General features: G+C 40.0%; 1 protein-coding gene across 1 annotated transcript; it reads right to left on the bottom strand.

The window, feature by feature from the left end:
* Positions 1–4,977: 4,977 nt before the first annotated feature.
* Positions 4,978–12,711, bottom strand: LOC137074947 (CD209 antigen-like protein C). The gene is made up of 5 exons (XM_067443052.1): positions 12,536–12,711; positions 12,265–12,456; positions 5,789–5,916; positions 5,601–5,704; positions 4,978–5,508 (listed from the first exon to the last, which is right to left on the bottom strand). Exons 1-5 carry the CDS (start codon positions 12,672–12,674, stop codon positions 5,343–5,345), a joined length of 729 nt encoding a protein of 242 aa, XP_067299153.1. The 5' UTR covers positions 12,675–12,711; the 3' UTR covers positions 4,978–5,342.
* Positions 12,712–17,468: the final 4,757 nt, after the last annotated feature.

Here is a 17,468-nt window from a genome sequence, read left to right as displayed (position 1 = left end):
ATCCCACCAGGATTAGCATATATATATATATATATATATATATATATATATATATATATATATATATACAGTCTTGTTCAAAATAATAGCAGTACAATGTGACTAACCAGAATAATCAAGGTTTTTCGTATATTTTGTATTGCTACGTGGCAAACAAGTTACCAGTAGGTTCAGTAGATTCTCAGAAAACAAATGAGACCCAGCATTCATGATATGCACGCTCTTAAGGCTGTGCAATTGGGCAATTAGTTGAATTAGTTGAAAGGGGTGTGTTAAAAAAAAATAGCAGTGTGGCATTCAATCACTGAGGTCATCAATTTTGTGAAGAAACAGGTGTGAATCAGGTGGCCCCTATTTAAGGATGAAGCCAACACTTGTTGAACATGCATTTGAAAGCTGAGGAAAATGGGTCGTTCAAGACATTGTTCAGAAGAACAGTGTACTTTGATTAAAAAGTTGATTAGAGAGGGGAAAACCTATAAAGAGGTGCAAAAAATGATAGGCTGTTCAGCTAAAATGATCTCCAATGCCTTAAAATGGAGAGCAAAACCAGAGAGACGTGGAAGAAAACGGAAGACAACCATCAAAATGGATAGAAGAATAACCAGAATGGCAAAGGCTCAGCCAATGATCACCTCCAGGATGATCAAAGACAGTCTGGAGTTACCTGTAAGTACTGTGACAGTTAGAAGACGTCTGTGTGAAGCTAATCTATTTTCAAGAATCCCCCGCAAAGTCCCTCTGTTAAAAAAAAGGCATGTGCAGAAGAGGTTACAATTTGCCAAAGAACACATCAACTGGCCTAAAGAGAAATGGAGGAACATTTTGTGGACTGATGAGAGTAAAATTGTTCTTTTTGGGTCCAAGGGCCACAGGCAGTTTGTGAGACGACCCCCAAACTCTGAATTCAAGCCACAGTACACAGTGAAGACAGTGAAGCATGGAGGTGCAAGCATCATGATATGGGCATGTTTCTCCTACTATGGTGTTGGGCCTATTTATCGCATACCAGGGATCATGGATCAGTTTGCATATGTTAAAATACTTGAAGAGGTTATGTTGCCCTATGCTGAAGAGGACATGCCCTTGAAACGGTTGTTTCAACAAGACAATGACCCAAAACACACTAGTAAACGGGCAAAGTCTTGGTTCCAAACCAACAAAATTAATGTTATGGAGTGGCCAGCCCAATCTCCAGACCTTAATCCAATTGAGAACTTGTGGGGTGATATCAAAAATGCTGTTTCTGAAGCAAAACCAAGAAATGTGAATGAATTGTGGAATGTTGTTAAAGAATCATGGAGTGGAATAACAGCTGAGAGGTGCCACAAGTTGGTTGACTCCATGCCACACAGATGTCAAGCAGTTTTAAAAAACTGTGGTCATACAACTAAATATTAGTTTAGTGATTCACAGGATTGCTAAATCCCAGAAAAAAAAAATGTTTGTACAAAATAGTTTTGAGTTTGTACAGTCAAAGGTAGACTCTGCTATTTTTTTGAACACACCCCTTTCAACTAATTGCCCAATTGCACAGCCTTAAGAGCGTGCATATCATGAATGCTGGGTCTCATTTGTTTTCTGAGAATCTACTGAACCTACTGGTAACTTGTTTGCCACGTAGCAATAAAAAATATACTAAAAACCTTGATTATTCTGGTTAGTCACATTGTACTGTTATTATTTTGAACAAGACTGTATATATATATATATATATATATATATATATATATATATATATATATATATATATATATATATATATATATATATATATATACACACACACACACACACACAACTGTAAGGCGGCCCAAATCGTCCCAATGGAGGCTAACGATCGGCGGGTGAAGGTCGCTGCGTGTTCGGTCTTTTCAGCCGGGAAAAGGGATTTTATTCCAATTCCTCGTAATCTGACTCCATTTAATCATAATTTAGAATTTAGGTTAGAATGCCAATTGGTTATTTGGTCATTTATATTTAATAGTTTAAGTACACATTTAATTATTCCGTTTAACCCTTTGTTGAAATTATGCCCGTTCGTAGCCTGAATAATTCCAGAGCAAGTCAGAATCAACCAAAGTGTAACAATTTATTAACAGTCAGGTAAATGTATAATGCCAATTACATAATCAAGTCAATGGTAGCCCAATCAATATAACATCAAATACTCTGAAGTAAAGAATGAAATGTATACCTGACTTCTGAAAATTACATAATGCTGGCTATCTTGAGACATCCAGCATTACGGGCTGACCTGACTGCAGTATCGAGCCCTGAGCTCTTTGCAACATTTCCTTAAATACCCAGAACCAGATGCATACCCAGAACCATTTGAAATTCTTTCAAATGTAAACATGAGTTCAACATTAGGAATTTGCATTAATAAAGTCCTATAGACTTGTATAGAAGAGAGGCCAAATGGCTGAAAGCCACACCCACCATACACCAAGGCAATATCTTTAAACTCTTAAAACATTTATGATGTTCTAGTTTACTTCTGTGGAGTAGAGATATTTGTACCAGTCGCACTGAGACATTTCAAATGATATTAAACACATATAATACTGTATCGTGAGGATTGGCATTGTAACAAAGATTTCTGGTGCATTTCAGGTGATCTCAATATGAGGGGGAGCAGGAGTTTGGGGGAAGTTTCATGTGAAAGGAAAGGCATGTAGATTAGTGTCATTTGTAGATGGTTCATTCAGTGTGAGGTCATCTCGGACAGAGACGCTAACTGTATGAATGAGTTCAGATGCTAATTTCCTTAGTTTTCTCAGAGCGATTAGACATTTCGGCATCTACTAGGTTTTTCCAGCCTTATACAACCGTTACATTTATTTATTTTTTTTGACTAAAATAATTTTTATTTTGTGGTGGTCACTTCCATAAATTTGCAAACATTTTTTTTTTTTCATAATTAGGATGCCAAATTAACCATATTACTATGTTAGATGCACAATAGTCACACACACACATGGTGAGAAAACAAACTAAATGCATGAATCTTGTTTGGCAGGCCTATTACAAAAAAGGCTGGTCCAGTGGTGTGCTATCTATCTTTAATAACAGGATCGCTTGGGGTGGGAAATATGACCAACATCTTAAAGTAAACCACAGCAATAAGCAATTGCTTAATATAAGTAAAAAGTTTTCAAGTAATTACGTAATCAAGTAATCGGTCAGTTATAAAATATATACTTATAAACAAATGACAATAGGATGAATAAATACAACATAAAGATGCATATCTACAAACAGTGCTTTAAGTGTAAGTGCGGTTTTCCCCGTTTGTGTTGTTTGATAAGCTATATTAGTTTGCTTTCGCTTTGAGAACTTACTAATGTGCAGATCCAGTACTTACCGACACATCTCAAACTTTTTTAATCAAGTCAGAATATGGACATATGCATAATGTGTGTATTTGATCAAGAGTAGGCAAATGAGCCTAGAAATAACATTCAATACACTCGCGCAATCACTGACAGGCAGCAAACACGCCGTCTGACATCGGAGTTCGGAGTTTACATCACTGTTATTAACAATCGGGTATATTATATTTTTATTTGGTCATTATATGAGATGGTGAGAAAGATTTGCCTTCGCGTTCACGATTGCGGAACTGGAGGAACCGTCAGCTGAAGAATAAAATCTGTTTTATGCATCTGTAGGGTATGATCAGAAAGAGGCTCGTGCCAATAACACGAAAGCTGATTGGCTGCAATGTAAGATGCATGCTGGTCTAATGCTGGCTGAGCTCCAGAGATAAAGTCAGGAGATGGGAGAAAGTCGTAGAAAGTCCACCATCACTGCAGCCCTCAACCAGTCTGCCTTTATGGCTGAGTGGACCAATGGAAGCCTCTCCTCAGTGCATGACACATGAAAGTTTGCTAAAAAAAACACCTGAAGGACTCCAAGATGGTGAGAAATAAGATTCTCTGGTCTGATGAGACCGAGATAGAGCTGCAGGGACAGGACGACTGGTTGCAATCTTGGGAAAGATGAATGCAGCCAAACACAGGGATATCCTGGATGAAAACCTTCTCCAGAGTGCTCAAGACCTCAGACTGGCCAGAACGTTCACCTTCCAACAAGACAATGACCCTTAGCACACAGCTAAAATAACGAAGGAGTGGCTTCACAACAACTCTGTGACTGTTCTTGAATGGCCCAGCCAGAGCCCTGACTTAAACCCAGTTGAGCATCTCTGGAGAGACCTGAAAATGGCCGTCCACCAACGTTTACCATCCAACCTGACAGAACTGGAGAGGATCTGCAAGGAGGAATGGCGGAGGATCCCCAAATCCAGGTGTGAAAATGCAACAAGTTTTTTCCCAAAAATACTCGTGGCTGTATTAAATCAAAAGAGTGCTTCTACGAAATACTGAGCAAAGGGTCTGAATACTAAGGACCATGTGATATTTCAGTTTTTCTTTTTAAATAAATCTGCAAAAATGTCAACAATTCTGTGTTTTTCTGTCAATATGGGGTGCTGTGTGTACATTAATGAGAGAAAATAATAATAACTTAATGATTTTAGCAAATGGCTGCATTATAACAAAGAGTAAAAAATGTAAAGGGGTCTGAATACTTTCCGTACCCACTGTATATACATAGATGCCTCATTAGACAGATCTGCGCAGGCACTAACAAGGAATCCATATATATAAATATCTATGATCACGCTGGGATTTTCAAAAAGTGTGATTAATCATGATTTAAAAAATACATAAATAAATAATTGACAGCCCTAGTAATAACATTTATGATGTTTGATCATATTTTCAGATTAAAACAATTAATACTGTAAAGGCTGAAAATCATTAAAAGAAACTAATGGAGGCATGGCAAAAGATTTAATGTGACCATATAAGAAAAAGATACATTTTGTTAAGATAATACATTTTAAATGCATATATTGTTTAGTAATAAAAGAAAAGTTGATGAAGTTGAAGAAACATGTTCCACATTTCTGTCATCATCGGTTGAATGAACTGACTAAAACGGTTTTAATGTGACCTTCATATAACAAAAATACTTAATAATATATATATATATATATTTTTTAAAGTTGATGAAATTGAAGAAAAATGTTCCATATTTCTGTCACTGACTTTCTGAGCTAGGAAATAGCTTCTTATTTGTAATGCCATGAGCCACACAAAGATATCCAGCATCTCTTCTTGAACATTGAACACGTGCAGTTACTCATGACAGTCTGTAAGAAGCAGCAGACGCCTGTCCTAACAGCCATTACAAATGATCACTCCTCCCACCCTTGAGTGGCTGTGTTCTGGCCACTTACACATAGTTTTTATTAGGGGAGAATAAACCTTTATTTATTTTTTGACACAAACCTGCAGTTCATGTATTGACTTTAAAACCTTCTCACAGATCCACTGAATTGTATGATTGCATGGATAATCCGCCCCTCCAGGCCCATAAATTACAGCACAATCTTCATCAGTTCCACGGTAACTATTTGGCTGTCCAGACAACCAGAACCTGAAATTAAAGACCAGCATTTGCTTTCTGTGTGATATGATACTGGTGTTGATTTATTAGTCAATAATGGATTCAATTCAGTGTTTTCTCACCCAGAGGTCAGTGTGCTGCCATCAACCCATTTCCATCTGCCCTCCACATCACCGTCAGTCAGACCAATCCAGAAAACATCACCAGATATGTTCCTAACAAAACCCTGAGAAAAGAAACAATAACACATTTAGGTCTTAAAGAGAATTATTAACAAACTATCATCCAGTTAGAAAATGAGTTTACTCACTTGTTCTTCTCTGTTGTTTATGATGATCAGATCTGCTCTTCTCTCTGTACAGTATCTTCTGCTCTCGGTCCAGCTCTTCTTCTCAGAGGAAAAGAAGTAAAGACTGGACTTATAGTAAACCCATCCATCTGTGAACACAACCAGTTTAGGTTTAAGCACTTTATTCCCATCACTGATCTATGCAACAACTGAGACAAATCTGACACAATTATTTGCTATATTTAACAAATGATCTTTAAAACTCTCTCTGGGATCAATAGACCCATCCACTAAAAGACCAACTATAGCAATAAGGGCCTCAGTGACCATGGATTCCAACTGATAAGACATTTTATTGCTTGAAAGAATGTAAGAAGCAACGCCATATGAAAGATGTTTATCTTATGAGCAAACTTCTAGTTCATGTAACCTCATGTCTTGTGTCCTATCAAATTAATGCTCATTTCACGGCTTACACTTTCGTGAATGTCACTTCCTCATATGATGCAGTGTGTGTTTGTTGTAATAATTCCAGTATAAATGGGCACAAACTAGGGCTGGGCGATATGGCCAAAAAATCATATCTCTGTATTTTTTGGTTGAATGGCCATACACCTTATATATACCCAGTATTTTCGACGTTTTTCTATTTGGATAAGAAAAAAAAAAATCTGTATTTATTTGAATAATACTAATTTTATTTAACATCCTGCCCAGTGATGTCCTAAAAACAATGTTTAATGTGAATTAATCATTTCATATATATATATATATATATATATATATATATATATATATATATATATATATATATATATATATATATATATATATTTATTTATTTATTTATTTATTTATTTATATATATTATCAAATATATATATATTTGAACACCCTGCTATTTTGCAAGTTGGTCTTGAAAATCATAGAGGAGTCTGAAATTGTCATCGTAGGTGCATGTCCACTGTGAGAGGCATAATCTAAAAAAAAATCCAGAATGTATGATACAGCTGCAAATAAGTATTTGAACACCTGTCTATCAGCTAGAATTCTGACCCTCAAAGACCCGTTAGTCTGCCTTTAAAATGTCCACCTCCACTCCATTCATTATCCTAAATTAGATGCACCTGTTTGAGGTCGTTATCTGCATAAAGACACCTGTCCACCCCATACAATCAGTAAGAATCCAGCTACTAACATGGCCAAGACCAAAGAGCTGTCCAAAGACACTAGAGACAAAATTGTAAACCTCCAAAAGGCTGGAAAGGGCTATGGGGAAATTGCCAAGCAGCTCTGTGAAAAAGGTCCACTGTTGGAGCAATCATTAGAAAATGGAAGAAGCTAAAGATGACTGTCAATCTCCCTCGGACTGGGGCTCCATGCAAGATCTCACCTCGTGGGGTCTCAATGATCTTAAGAAAGGTGAGAAATCAGCCCAGAACTACACGGGAGGAGCTAGTCAATGACTTGAAAAGAGCTGGGACCACCGTTTCCAAGGTTACTGTTGATAAAACACTAAGACGTCATGGTTTGAAATCATGCATGGGATGGGAGTTTCCCCTGCTTAAACCAGCACATGTCCAGGCCCGTCTTAAGTTTGCCAATGACCATTTGAATGATCCATAGGAGTCATGGGAGAAAGTCATGTGGTTAGATGAGACCAAAACAGAACATTTTGGACATAATTCCACTAAACGTCCTTGGAGGAAGAAGAATGATGAGTACCTACTGTAAAGCATGGGGGTGTTTTGCAGCACATAGGACAAGGCGACTGCACTGTATTAAGGAGAGGATGACCATTCTCAGCGACAGGCCAGAAACCTGACTGATCTAGAGAAGATCTGTGTGGAGGAGTGGGCCAAAATCCCTCCTGCAGTGTGTGCAAACCTGGTGAAAAACTAGTGAAAAGATTGACCTCTGTAATTTAAGTGCTTTATATTGAATTCTATATCATATGGGTAACCAATGCAGATTAATTAAAACTGGAGTAATATGTTCTCTCTTCTTAGTGCCCATTAAAACTTTGGCAGCTGATTTCCGAAACAAGCTGCAAATGGGAGAGGGAAGCCTGACTCACACCCAGATACAACACATTAAAATAATCCAAACGCGATGACTCAAAGGCATGAACAACCTTCTCCATATCATTACAAGTAAGGATAGATTTCAATTTTGATATTAATCTAAGATGGAAGAAGCTATTCTTAAAGGGTTACTTCAGCGATTAGCATATGGCTTTGTATCAGTAGAAACCCTGGAGTATATTCAAATGATTGTGCTTTCCCCCCTCATATCCCCCTGAGACAAGAGATTTATGCATTTTATTTCTGGAAAAATTCCTCCTATGATGCAAATTGACGATTTTTGCATCATAGGAGGAATGTTGGCCCAAAGGCTAAAGACTACAGCCAGCAGAGGGAGCCATTTCCGCATGTTTTGAATCTGTGCATGGGGGATGGAGACCACACTCAGCTCAGCTCAGCTACAGGCACTCATTTAAACGGAGCTATGGTGAGCAATGTAAGTCTTTTAACTTCTCAAATTAATTTCTATGAAAGTTAAGCTTGCAAAGGCATGAACTGAAACGCGCCAGACTGAACTCGCGTTGTGAATGTATGCCGTGAGTGTAGTCGCGATTACCTCAGCTCTCATCACTCGTGCAGTTAGTGCTCAGTGCTGTGATACTCGCGCGGTGACTCACTCATTATATTGAACAGTGTCTTCTCTAACTCAGTCACAGTAATGAAGTTGGTGGTGTTGGGAATGGCCTCACAGGGCAGCGAAGCATTCTGGGAATTGTAGTCTTTCATCCCCATAGGACAAAAATACATTTTCTGTCTTTTCTCAGTCTAGAAGGCACCAAATTCAAAAATAATTTCACATTTCTACTACATTGATGACCCAGTTTAAATACAGATTAATCTTCCCAGCGCTGAAGTACCCCTTTAACGACAGCGTTGATTTGCTGCTCAAATGTCAGCTCAGAGTCAAAAGTAACACCAACGCTAGACTTACACAAGACAGTTTTTTCCCAGGAAGCAACCCTAGGCAGTCATCATCCACACACCCCTTATTTCCAAATAAAATAACCTCGGTCTTATCCTCATTTAATTGGAGAAAATTATTCGCAAGCCAGCACTTAACTTCTGCCAAACATTCATGAAGAGACTGAATGGCACATTTACGCCCTTGTTTCAGTAGTATATAAATTTGAGAATCATCTGCATAAAGATGATACTGAATCCCAAATTTCTCAAAGATAGAGCCCAGAGGGAGCATATAAAGGGATGTAGTATCTTAGAAATAAATGGCAATTCTGAGATCGGACGAAAACTACTTATGTCAAATGGATCTAAGGCGGGGGTTTTTAAAAGGGGCTGAATAACCGCGTGCTTAAAACTAACTGGAACAACGCTCGATGACAGGCTAATATTCATAATAGACAGAATACTTGGGCCAATTGAATCAAGTAGCTGCTTAAACAGAGAAGAAGGGAGCACATCACCAGGAAACCTAGGCTTCATATGAGCCATTATATCCTTAAGCTGCTGCAAAGAAACGGGCATGAAACTGGACTGGGCCACAGAAACGATACAATCATTGCCAACAGGTGAAATTCGAGATCTAATTCCATCAACCTTACCAATAAAATGTTTTAAAATCTCTTCACACATGACAGCAGAAGGAATAAGTGCAGGAGTAACAGTAGGACTCGTTTCACCTACGACCGACATGCTGCATCTGCTGACTCCCACCTGGCTTATCCATCCAGAATGGCAGGCCTACACACACATCAAGCCATGTGCACCTTCATCTCCTCCTCTTCCTGCTTCTCCTGGGTGCTCCTGGGTGCGTGTGGTAACGGAAACCTGCTCCAACCACACAGTCGCGGGCCGGAAGGTCAAACACCTCAAGCCATGGGCAGCTTTCTCGACCATGACCGAGTCGAAACTAACCATGCAAGTTTATCATATCTTCCTCAGTCATTGCAGAAGAAATTGTTTGCAACTTCTACACCATTAAAGAGCATATTGCAGGTTAGAGACTCCAGTGAGTCAGTGTATAGAAAATATACTTATAAATATGCTAATAAGGCTTTTTGAGTCGTTTTTGTGAGAAAATTTTACTTCCGCATCTAAAAATGCGCAAACCGTAAGTGACATAACGAGAGGGAGTGCCGTGACTTTCAACCATAGGAAAACAATGGATCGCAATGGCAGTTCGGACGCTGAGGAAATTATAAATGTTTATTAATACTCATATGGCAGACCACAGCCATGCAATTATGACACACAATGGGGACAGGCCAGGATTAGACAGAACAACGATCAGAGGAGAGGATTTGAGTTGTTGTGTAAGGAGAAACAGTGGAAAACAGAGCAGGTGAGAGAGTCGGCTCATAACATTATACGCTAACACTGTGCTCAGATTACAATACTTACAGATAATTATCATGTATCAGGCAATCGCAATGCTGGTATTGGTCATCTAGGAGTATTGATACCAATAACAGAAACTAATAATAAGTTCAGACCATCTGGCTTAAGTCACACTCGCCGTCCACATTAGACGTTAAAGCCGGGCGCGGGGCGTAACCTGGTGCTGTTTTTGCTGACATATGAGCTCGCAGACAATGTTTTTCTCTCGCGTGGACATTGTGGATGCTCGTATGGTCGTGGCTCGCAGCATGTGAGGAAAAACACGACGAGCCGAGCACGTTTCTCGCACCTCCCTATCTCATGATATTTTTTAAACTTACAAAATCAAAAAATTCGGGAGTCGGCTCGATTTTCACCAGCATGGCTGTCCCCTATTGCCAAATCATGCACAACAATGTCAGGCTAGATCTATGAGTATTATTATGCTATAGCTCAGTTGCTGCAACCATACAGTGCCTTTTTACACACACACACATACACACACACACACACACCATGACACACACACATACATACGCACGTGCGCTCTCACTCCCGCTCTGTTTGTTTCTGTTGAAAAGGCTGCTGTTCTATGCTTTCCAAAAAATCATTTGCACACAAGTAATGTTTTCTATCTAAAGCTAGCAGCAACATTGAGTTTCTGGTTTGAGTCTCCAGTCTCTGTTTAACGCGAACGCTCGTGTGTGTGTGTGTGTGTGTGTGTGTTCGCCCGGATCGCCTCAGTTACGGTGCTCAGTTCACGCGGTTTCTTCGAGCTGATCGTCTGACAGATCCGCGACCGGCCGTCACACTCCGCCGCGGCCGAGCCACAGACAGTATAACGTGTTATTGTGATCCTTTATTCACTCATTCTGTGTTATGGGTTTATTTTGTGCCGATTCACCGTCGATAGTGTGGGGATATATGACGTTTTGAGTATGTATTTGAGTGAACGATGTATACGCTTGAATAAAATATACATTATCAGCACATAATTCCTGACTTTTTTTTAAAGTGTGAGACTATGCATGTGTGCTTATGTTACCTACATACTTTGTATTAATCAATGTTGAAATTGATTAATGTAAAAACAATAGCCAAGAAGCATTGCGTGTGAGTATTTAATCATTTAATATTATCCTTTAACTACATGAGTATTGCAATGTTAAACTTCATCATATCTCTGATAATCCGCGGTGTAAAGTGAACACACACACACACACCACCGCGTGTGTCAAAGCAGATGCAGAAGTGAAGTACCGTCTCTTCACCTGCACAAAACGCCACAATGCAGCTTTTCTAACTTTTTTTTTTTTAGGAAACCTGTGGACTCAATGTCCTGACAGGCTGGACACTATCATTTTCCATGACAATGATAAATTTAAATAGAAAAACTACCGAAAATACACTGATTACTACAGAATACCAACCTATTCTGCACTGAGCCAATGCAGAGCTTGGCAGACGACTCCCTCTCGTGACGTAATATGACGCGATGTTGAAAAAAACAGCGCTTTTACAAACAGCCAACGAAACGGCCACTTTATCTGCTAAATTTGTGCTCTTATGTCTTTTAAAAACATTTTAAATCCTGCATTACCTTTTCATATGCCATTTTCATACAAGGTTATATGTTTATCTAAAAAAAATGTAATCTGCAATATGCTCTTTAACTCACAGAACCATCAAATCAGGAACTTTACAAAAACTGCTTTAACTGGCACGGCAATGCATAACGTAACTAAACTAACTTAACTAAATTAAATGTAGCTGCATTAATTTAATCTCAATAACTGATTCAAATATTCATAATTAATCATAATGATAAGTTATGAATAATTATTTCCCCTTTGAGCTAACTCGCTACATCTACAAACTTATTTTAACTGGTCTCACCTAAATAAATTGTCATGGTTCCTGTAAAAATCTTAAACCGATTGTTTAGTTTTAATATACTTTGTTTACCGTTTTCATTAAGACTTTTTGTCATGTATTTTTTCTCCTTATTTAACTGGTCTCTGAGATTAATCAGGTCAAAGTTACTAGATGATCCAGCTCTTGTCAATTAAATGATCTTACTTAGTAGCTCATCTCTCTCTTCTGTGAGGTTGGTGATCTTGGTTAGTAGCCGGTGTGTCTCTTCAGTGTAGTTTGTACTCTTTGTATGGATGTGGACACACAGCACTATGACGGCAGTCAGCAGAAGAACACACAGCAGCACCAAACACACTCGAGCTGCTCTGGAGCTTCTGTTCCTCACAGTATCACTTCCTGAACACCACAGATATGAAGATCATTAATTGCTCAAATGACTCAAATGTGTGTGTTATAATGAAATGAGTCACCGTACCTGTGTGTTGAGGCGTTTGGTGACTCTTGGTGTCTGATCTGCTTATGGGATCCACATTACAATAGACAGTCATCTCTTCTTCATCTTCTCTGTCCATGTCATGATTCCTGGGAACGTTCATATTGCCATAAAAAGACATATTCAGTCTGCTGGAGTTAGATGTGAGCTTATTAGAAATTGTTTCTTCAAATGGTTTGCATTGCTCTGAACTTCTGCCTTTGAGCAGTTTTAGAAGGCACCACTGTGGTCAAGAACACGTGATATCCATATAATGGGCTAGAACAACTTATTTGTACTTGAGTGCATTTTGTCTTCTGTTTAGATGTATAGTCGTGCTCAAAAGTTTACACACCCCTAGCAGAATCCGCAAAATGTGAATAATTTTGACAAAGGGAACATACAAAATCCATGTTTTTTTTTATAGCATTTGTTATTTTATTTTGTCCTGAATAAGATATTTTACATAAAATATGTGTACATATATTCCACAAGAAAAAAAAAAAATTTACAAAAGGGACCAAATACAAAAATTGACACAGCCTTGATTCTGAATACTGTGTGTCGGTCCCTGATGATCCACGGCTGTGTGTGATTTTTGTGATGGTTGTTCTTGAGTCTCTTGTTTGTCCTGAGCAGTTAAACTGACCAGTGTTCTTCAGAAAAACCCTCCAGGTCCAGCAATATCTTCAGGTTTCCAGCATCTTTTGCGTATTTGAAACATTTCCAGCACTGACTGTATGATTTTGAGATACATCTTTTCAAAGTACTGATTAATAGATAACAAGCATTTTTTATGATCCCACGTGTATTTTTTTTAAATAGTTAACATTTTGCAGATTCTGTGAGGGGTGTGTAAACTTTTGAGCATGACTGTACTCTATGTTTGTGACTTCATTAATATGGACAAAGCATGTTTTCATACAGTAGTTGATAGACCTACACTGAAGCTAAAACTCATTAGAGATTAACTAGAATAATTTGGATCTTGACTGTGACTACTTCAACAAGTACTTTTTAATATATTTACAAAATTGAAAAATACCATCATATGTTTGCAGATATTTAGGAAACATGCTGAGTTCACATACTCATCTCTCTAAAAAACAATCCTACAGCCAGTTATTTTACTTGGAAATTTGCGTTCTTTGTGGGATTGTCTGTTTTTGTTTTGGTCTGTGCAATAAGGCACGTTGCCAATTTACCTAATAGTATTTCGACACCACAGGTTGTCAGTGGGCGGAAAACACAGCACATTGCTGCCATGGACACCAGCAAACAAACTGGGTCAGAGATCGCATATTCTACCCAACCTAAAAATCCTTGTCATCCATCAAAATGTCTGTAAACGAAAGATTATTAAAACACGGAAAAATCAACTCATCAGTTTACAGTCTCCATGCCTTCCATTGTCAATTATGCTTGTCCCTGTTGCATGTCCTCAATCTGGCAAACCACATGAAGCTCGAGTCCGAGGGAGAAGAGCAAACAATATGTAGAATATGGGCTGCACTACCCCTTTCAACCACTAGCTGTAATTTTTTCATACATCCCTTTAAATGTTATAGACAAGATACATTTCTACATATGTAATTGGCAGGAAGCTAAGAAAAAATTATCTTGGGTTTCGCAGTTTCGGGAGTTAGTCGCACACACACACACACACACACACACACACACACACACACACACACACACACACACACATAATGATCATTTATGCAGTAATTATGAAAAAGTAATTGGATGTTGCTTCAAGTGAACCACATTTCCCTTAAATGCTCTGCTTTTGCAACTGTGGTCATGAACATGCAATATCTTAAGATGATAAAAAAGGAAGTCAGTTAAGCAATGATCAAATACTGGAGCTAAAGTGAACCGTAATAGTTTCCACATCCTCTGTTCATCTCCTGTATCTCAGTAATATTTATATTGTTACTGTCAGACATGATCAGTCTCTTGAAGTCACTCAGATAGTGAATGGTGTTCTGAGTCTGTTCAGAAGGACTGTACTGCTGTTTTGAACACCACTTTTAAAAGTGCTTATTAGAGAAGAGATTAAGCAACATAACAAGGACACACAAGGCAACAAGGCAGTTTTAACGGTTTATTGGCATAACTTCATGACTCACATATTTCCTTCTGCAGCAGGCAAGAGATAAAGATTTCAGTTCAACTAACCGAAACCAAAATAAATTTAACGAAAATAAATCAGAACCAAACAAACTTTGATCAACAAAACATTAAAGAAAGTATTCCCGAATGTATCCCCTCCCGATTACGCAGCTCGGGAAAAGATAGTAGCAGCCCCCCAGCCAACATGTCCATGTGGGCCCCACTTGGAGTTTAGCTGGGCTACATGGGCGTCATCTGGGCATGGGCTCAGGGTGGGCAGTTTGATGGCCTGAATGTGGGCCCCATCTTGGATAAAGTTGTGGGGCCCAGTTAGGTTGTCCATTATTGTTTATTTGTTGGTTTTGTTTTTGTAGAATTATTGGTAACAGCCTAACCATTTATTACATTTTAAGTATTTCATATGTTTTTATATATATACATGTTTTATTTATATACATTTTTTGTTATGAATATATATATATATATATATATATATATATATATATATATATATATTCATTAAAATTATTATTATTTTTAATAATATCTAATAGCACTTGCCTCGTGCAGTCATAGGGTCATGATCGACGTCGTGCCTTCTCAAACTCTCCGCAGCAGCAGTCTTTATTCCTGCTTTGTAAACACATTTAATTTCATGATTATTTTCATAACGATCTCTCAATCTCCAGAATAGAAGTGAATCAAACGGACGCTGTGATTGGCTGTTTGCAGCACGTGTCACACTTTCAGCTGCTCGTGCTTCAGAGTTAATCTCCAACTCTGGATTAAAGCGGAGTTGACAGAGAAAGTTTATACCAAGCTTTGAGAAACGGTTTTGATCTAAACCAGGTTGATTTATCTGGATTTGTCAAATCTAAACCTACTCTGAAACTCAGAGTTTGTTCAGCTAGCTTCATGCAACAGGCTTCAGGAGCTTCTAAAAGGGGAAAAAATCAAGCAGAGAATGAGGGAACACAGGTGTTCCCCCTGTTTGGGGGCCCAAAGCACACAAACAGTTGGTCAGTCTTACGCCACAGGGCAGCTCTGTGGACGTAAGCATCTAAAGCCCTAACTGGGCAAAGCAAATTACTGTTCTCCTGGTCCGGATTGAGGAAAGGTGGAGGGCAGAAGGCCTGCAGTACAATAGATCTAGCTACATTAGTAGGGACCTTAGGAACATAACCTGGCCTAGGATGAAGGAAGGCCTTGACCATGCCAGGTGCAAATTCCAAGCACGAGGGTGCCACTGACAGAGCTTGAAGATCTCCTATCCTTTTAAGAGAAGAAATAGCGAGAAGGAATAACGCCTTTAACGTAACAAACTTGTCCTGAACCTCCTCCAAAGGCTCAAAGGGAGCCTGGGAGAGGCCCTGGAGGACCGTTCCCAGGTCCCAAGCCGGCACCCTAGTGCGAACTACAGGCCTCAGCCTAAGAGTACCACGAAGGAAACGAGACACCAGTGGATCTTTACCCACCGACATACCACCCAGAGGAGTGTGGTAAGCACCAATAGCCGCCACGTACACCTTTAACGTGGAGGGGGAAAGACCTGCATCAAACCGTTCCTGCAGGAACTCCAACACTGTACCCAGTGGGCAGTGAACTGGATCCTGGTGACGGTTCCTACACCAGGAAGTGAACACCGTCCATTTCAGGGCATAGAGCTTCCTCATGGAGGGAGCCCTAGAGTGCAGAATGGTCTCTACCACATTGGTAGAGAGACCCGAACTCATGAGCTGGGCCCCTTCAGCGGCCACGCCCACAGGTTCCATAATTCTGGACGGGGATGAAATATTGATCCCCCTGCTTAGGACAGGAGGTCCCTCCTGACTGGCAACTGAAGTGGATGCCCATCGAGGAGAGACACTATATTGGGGAACCATACCCTGCCCGGCCAACGCGGGGCTACTAGAATAAGGCGCACCTGGTCCCTGCGAATTATCTCTAGAACTTCCGGGAGTAGAGCGACCGGGGGAAAAGCATACAGACGCAGCCTCGGCCACGCCTGTACCATGGCATCCACCCCCAGCGGAGCTGGATGCGTGAGGGAAAACCAGAGTGGACAGTGAGACGTCTCTCGAGACGCAAACAGATCCACTTGGGCCTGGCCAAACTCTCTCCAAATCTGCTCCACCACGTCGGGGTGGAGCCTCCATTCCCCGGGCCTCAACCCCTGTCTCGACAGTGTGTCTGCTCCTATATTCTGGACCCCAGGAATATAAGCCGCTCTGATAGAGAGAAACTTCCCCTGAGACCATAGGAGGATCTGGCGTGCCAGCTTGCATAGCGGACGTGAACGCAGACCCCCCTGGTGATTTATATAGGCGACCACTGCCGTGTTGTCCGTGCGAACTAGCACGTGCTGGCCCCTGAGGTCTGTGAGGAAATTCCTGAGGGCAAGAAAGACCGCCAACATCTCCAGGCGATTGATGTGCCATGAGAGATGACGGTCCCCCCACAGACCTTGAGTCGAGTGACCCTCCCGGACCGCTCCCCACCCCGTGAGAGAGGCATCTGTCGTTAGCATCCTGCAACGACCAGAAGCCCCTAACACCGGACCTAGGGCCAGAAACCAAGGTTTCTTCCACATAGACAGGGCCCGTAAGCAGCGCTGCGTGACCCTGATCATGCGAAAGGGGTTGCCCCTCGGGGAAAACCCCTTGGTTCTGAGACACAACTGTAGGGATCTCATGTACAGCAGTCCTAGAGGTATCACCTTGGATGCTGCTGCCATGAGACCCAACACTCTTTGAAATTGTTTTACAGTAAGTGACTGGCCTAGTTTCACTTTCTTTACTGCTGACAGTATGGATTCTATGCG

This window comes from Pseudorasbora parva, chromosome 5 (assembly GCF_024679245.1).
Source record: "Pseudorasbora parva isolate DD20220531a chromosome 5, ASM2467924v1, whole genome shotgun sequence".
Lineage (NCBI taxonomy): Eukaryota > Metazoa > Chordata > Actinopteri > Cypriniformes > Gobionidae > Pseudorasbora > Pseudorasbora parva.
Note: the sequence above shows the minus strand (reverse complement) of the source record. Positions and strands in the feature narration are given on the sequence as shown.

Excerpts from the sequence above, each read along its gene's own strand:
- LOC137074947 (XM_067443052.1), bottom strand. The coding sequence starts at position 12,674 with ATGTCTTTTTATGGCAATATGAACGTTCCCAGGAATCATGACATGGAC. Across the intron at positions 5,705-5,788 it reads TAAACAACAGAGAAGAACAA|GGTTTTGTTAGGAACATATC; the intron begins GTGAGTAAACTC and ends TTCTTTTCTCAG. Across the intron at positions 5,509-5,600 it reads GGCAGCACACTGACCTCTGG|GTTCTGGTTGTCTGGACAGC; the intron begins GTGAGAAAACAC and ends CTTTAATTTCAG.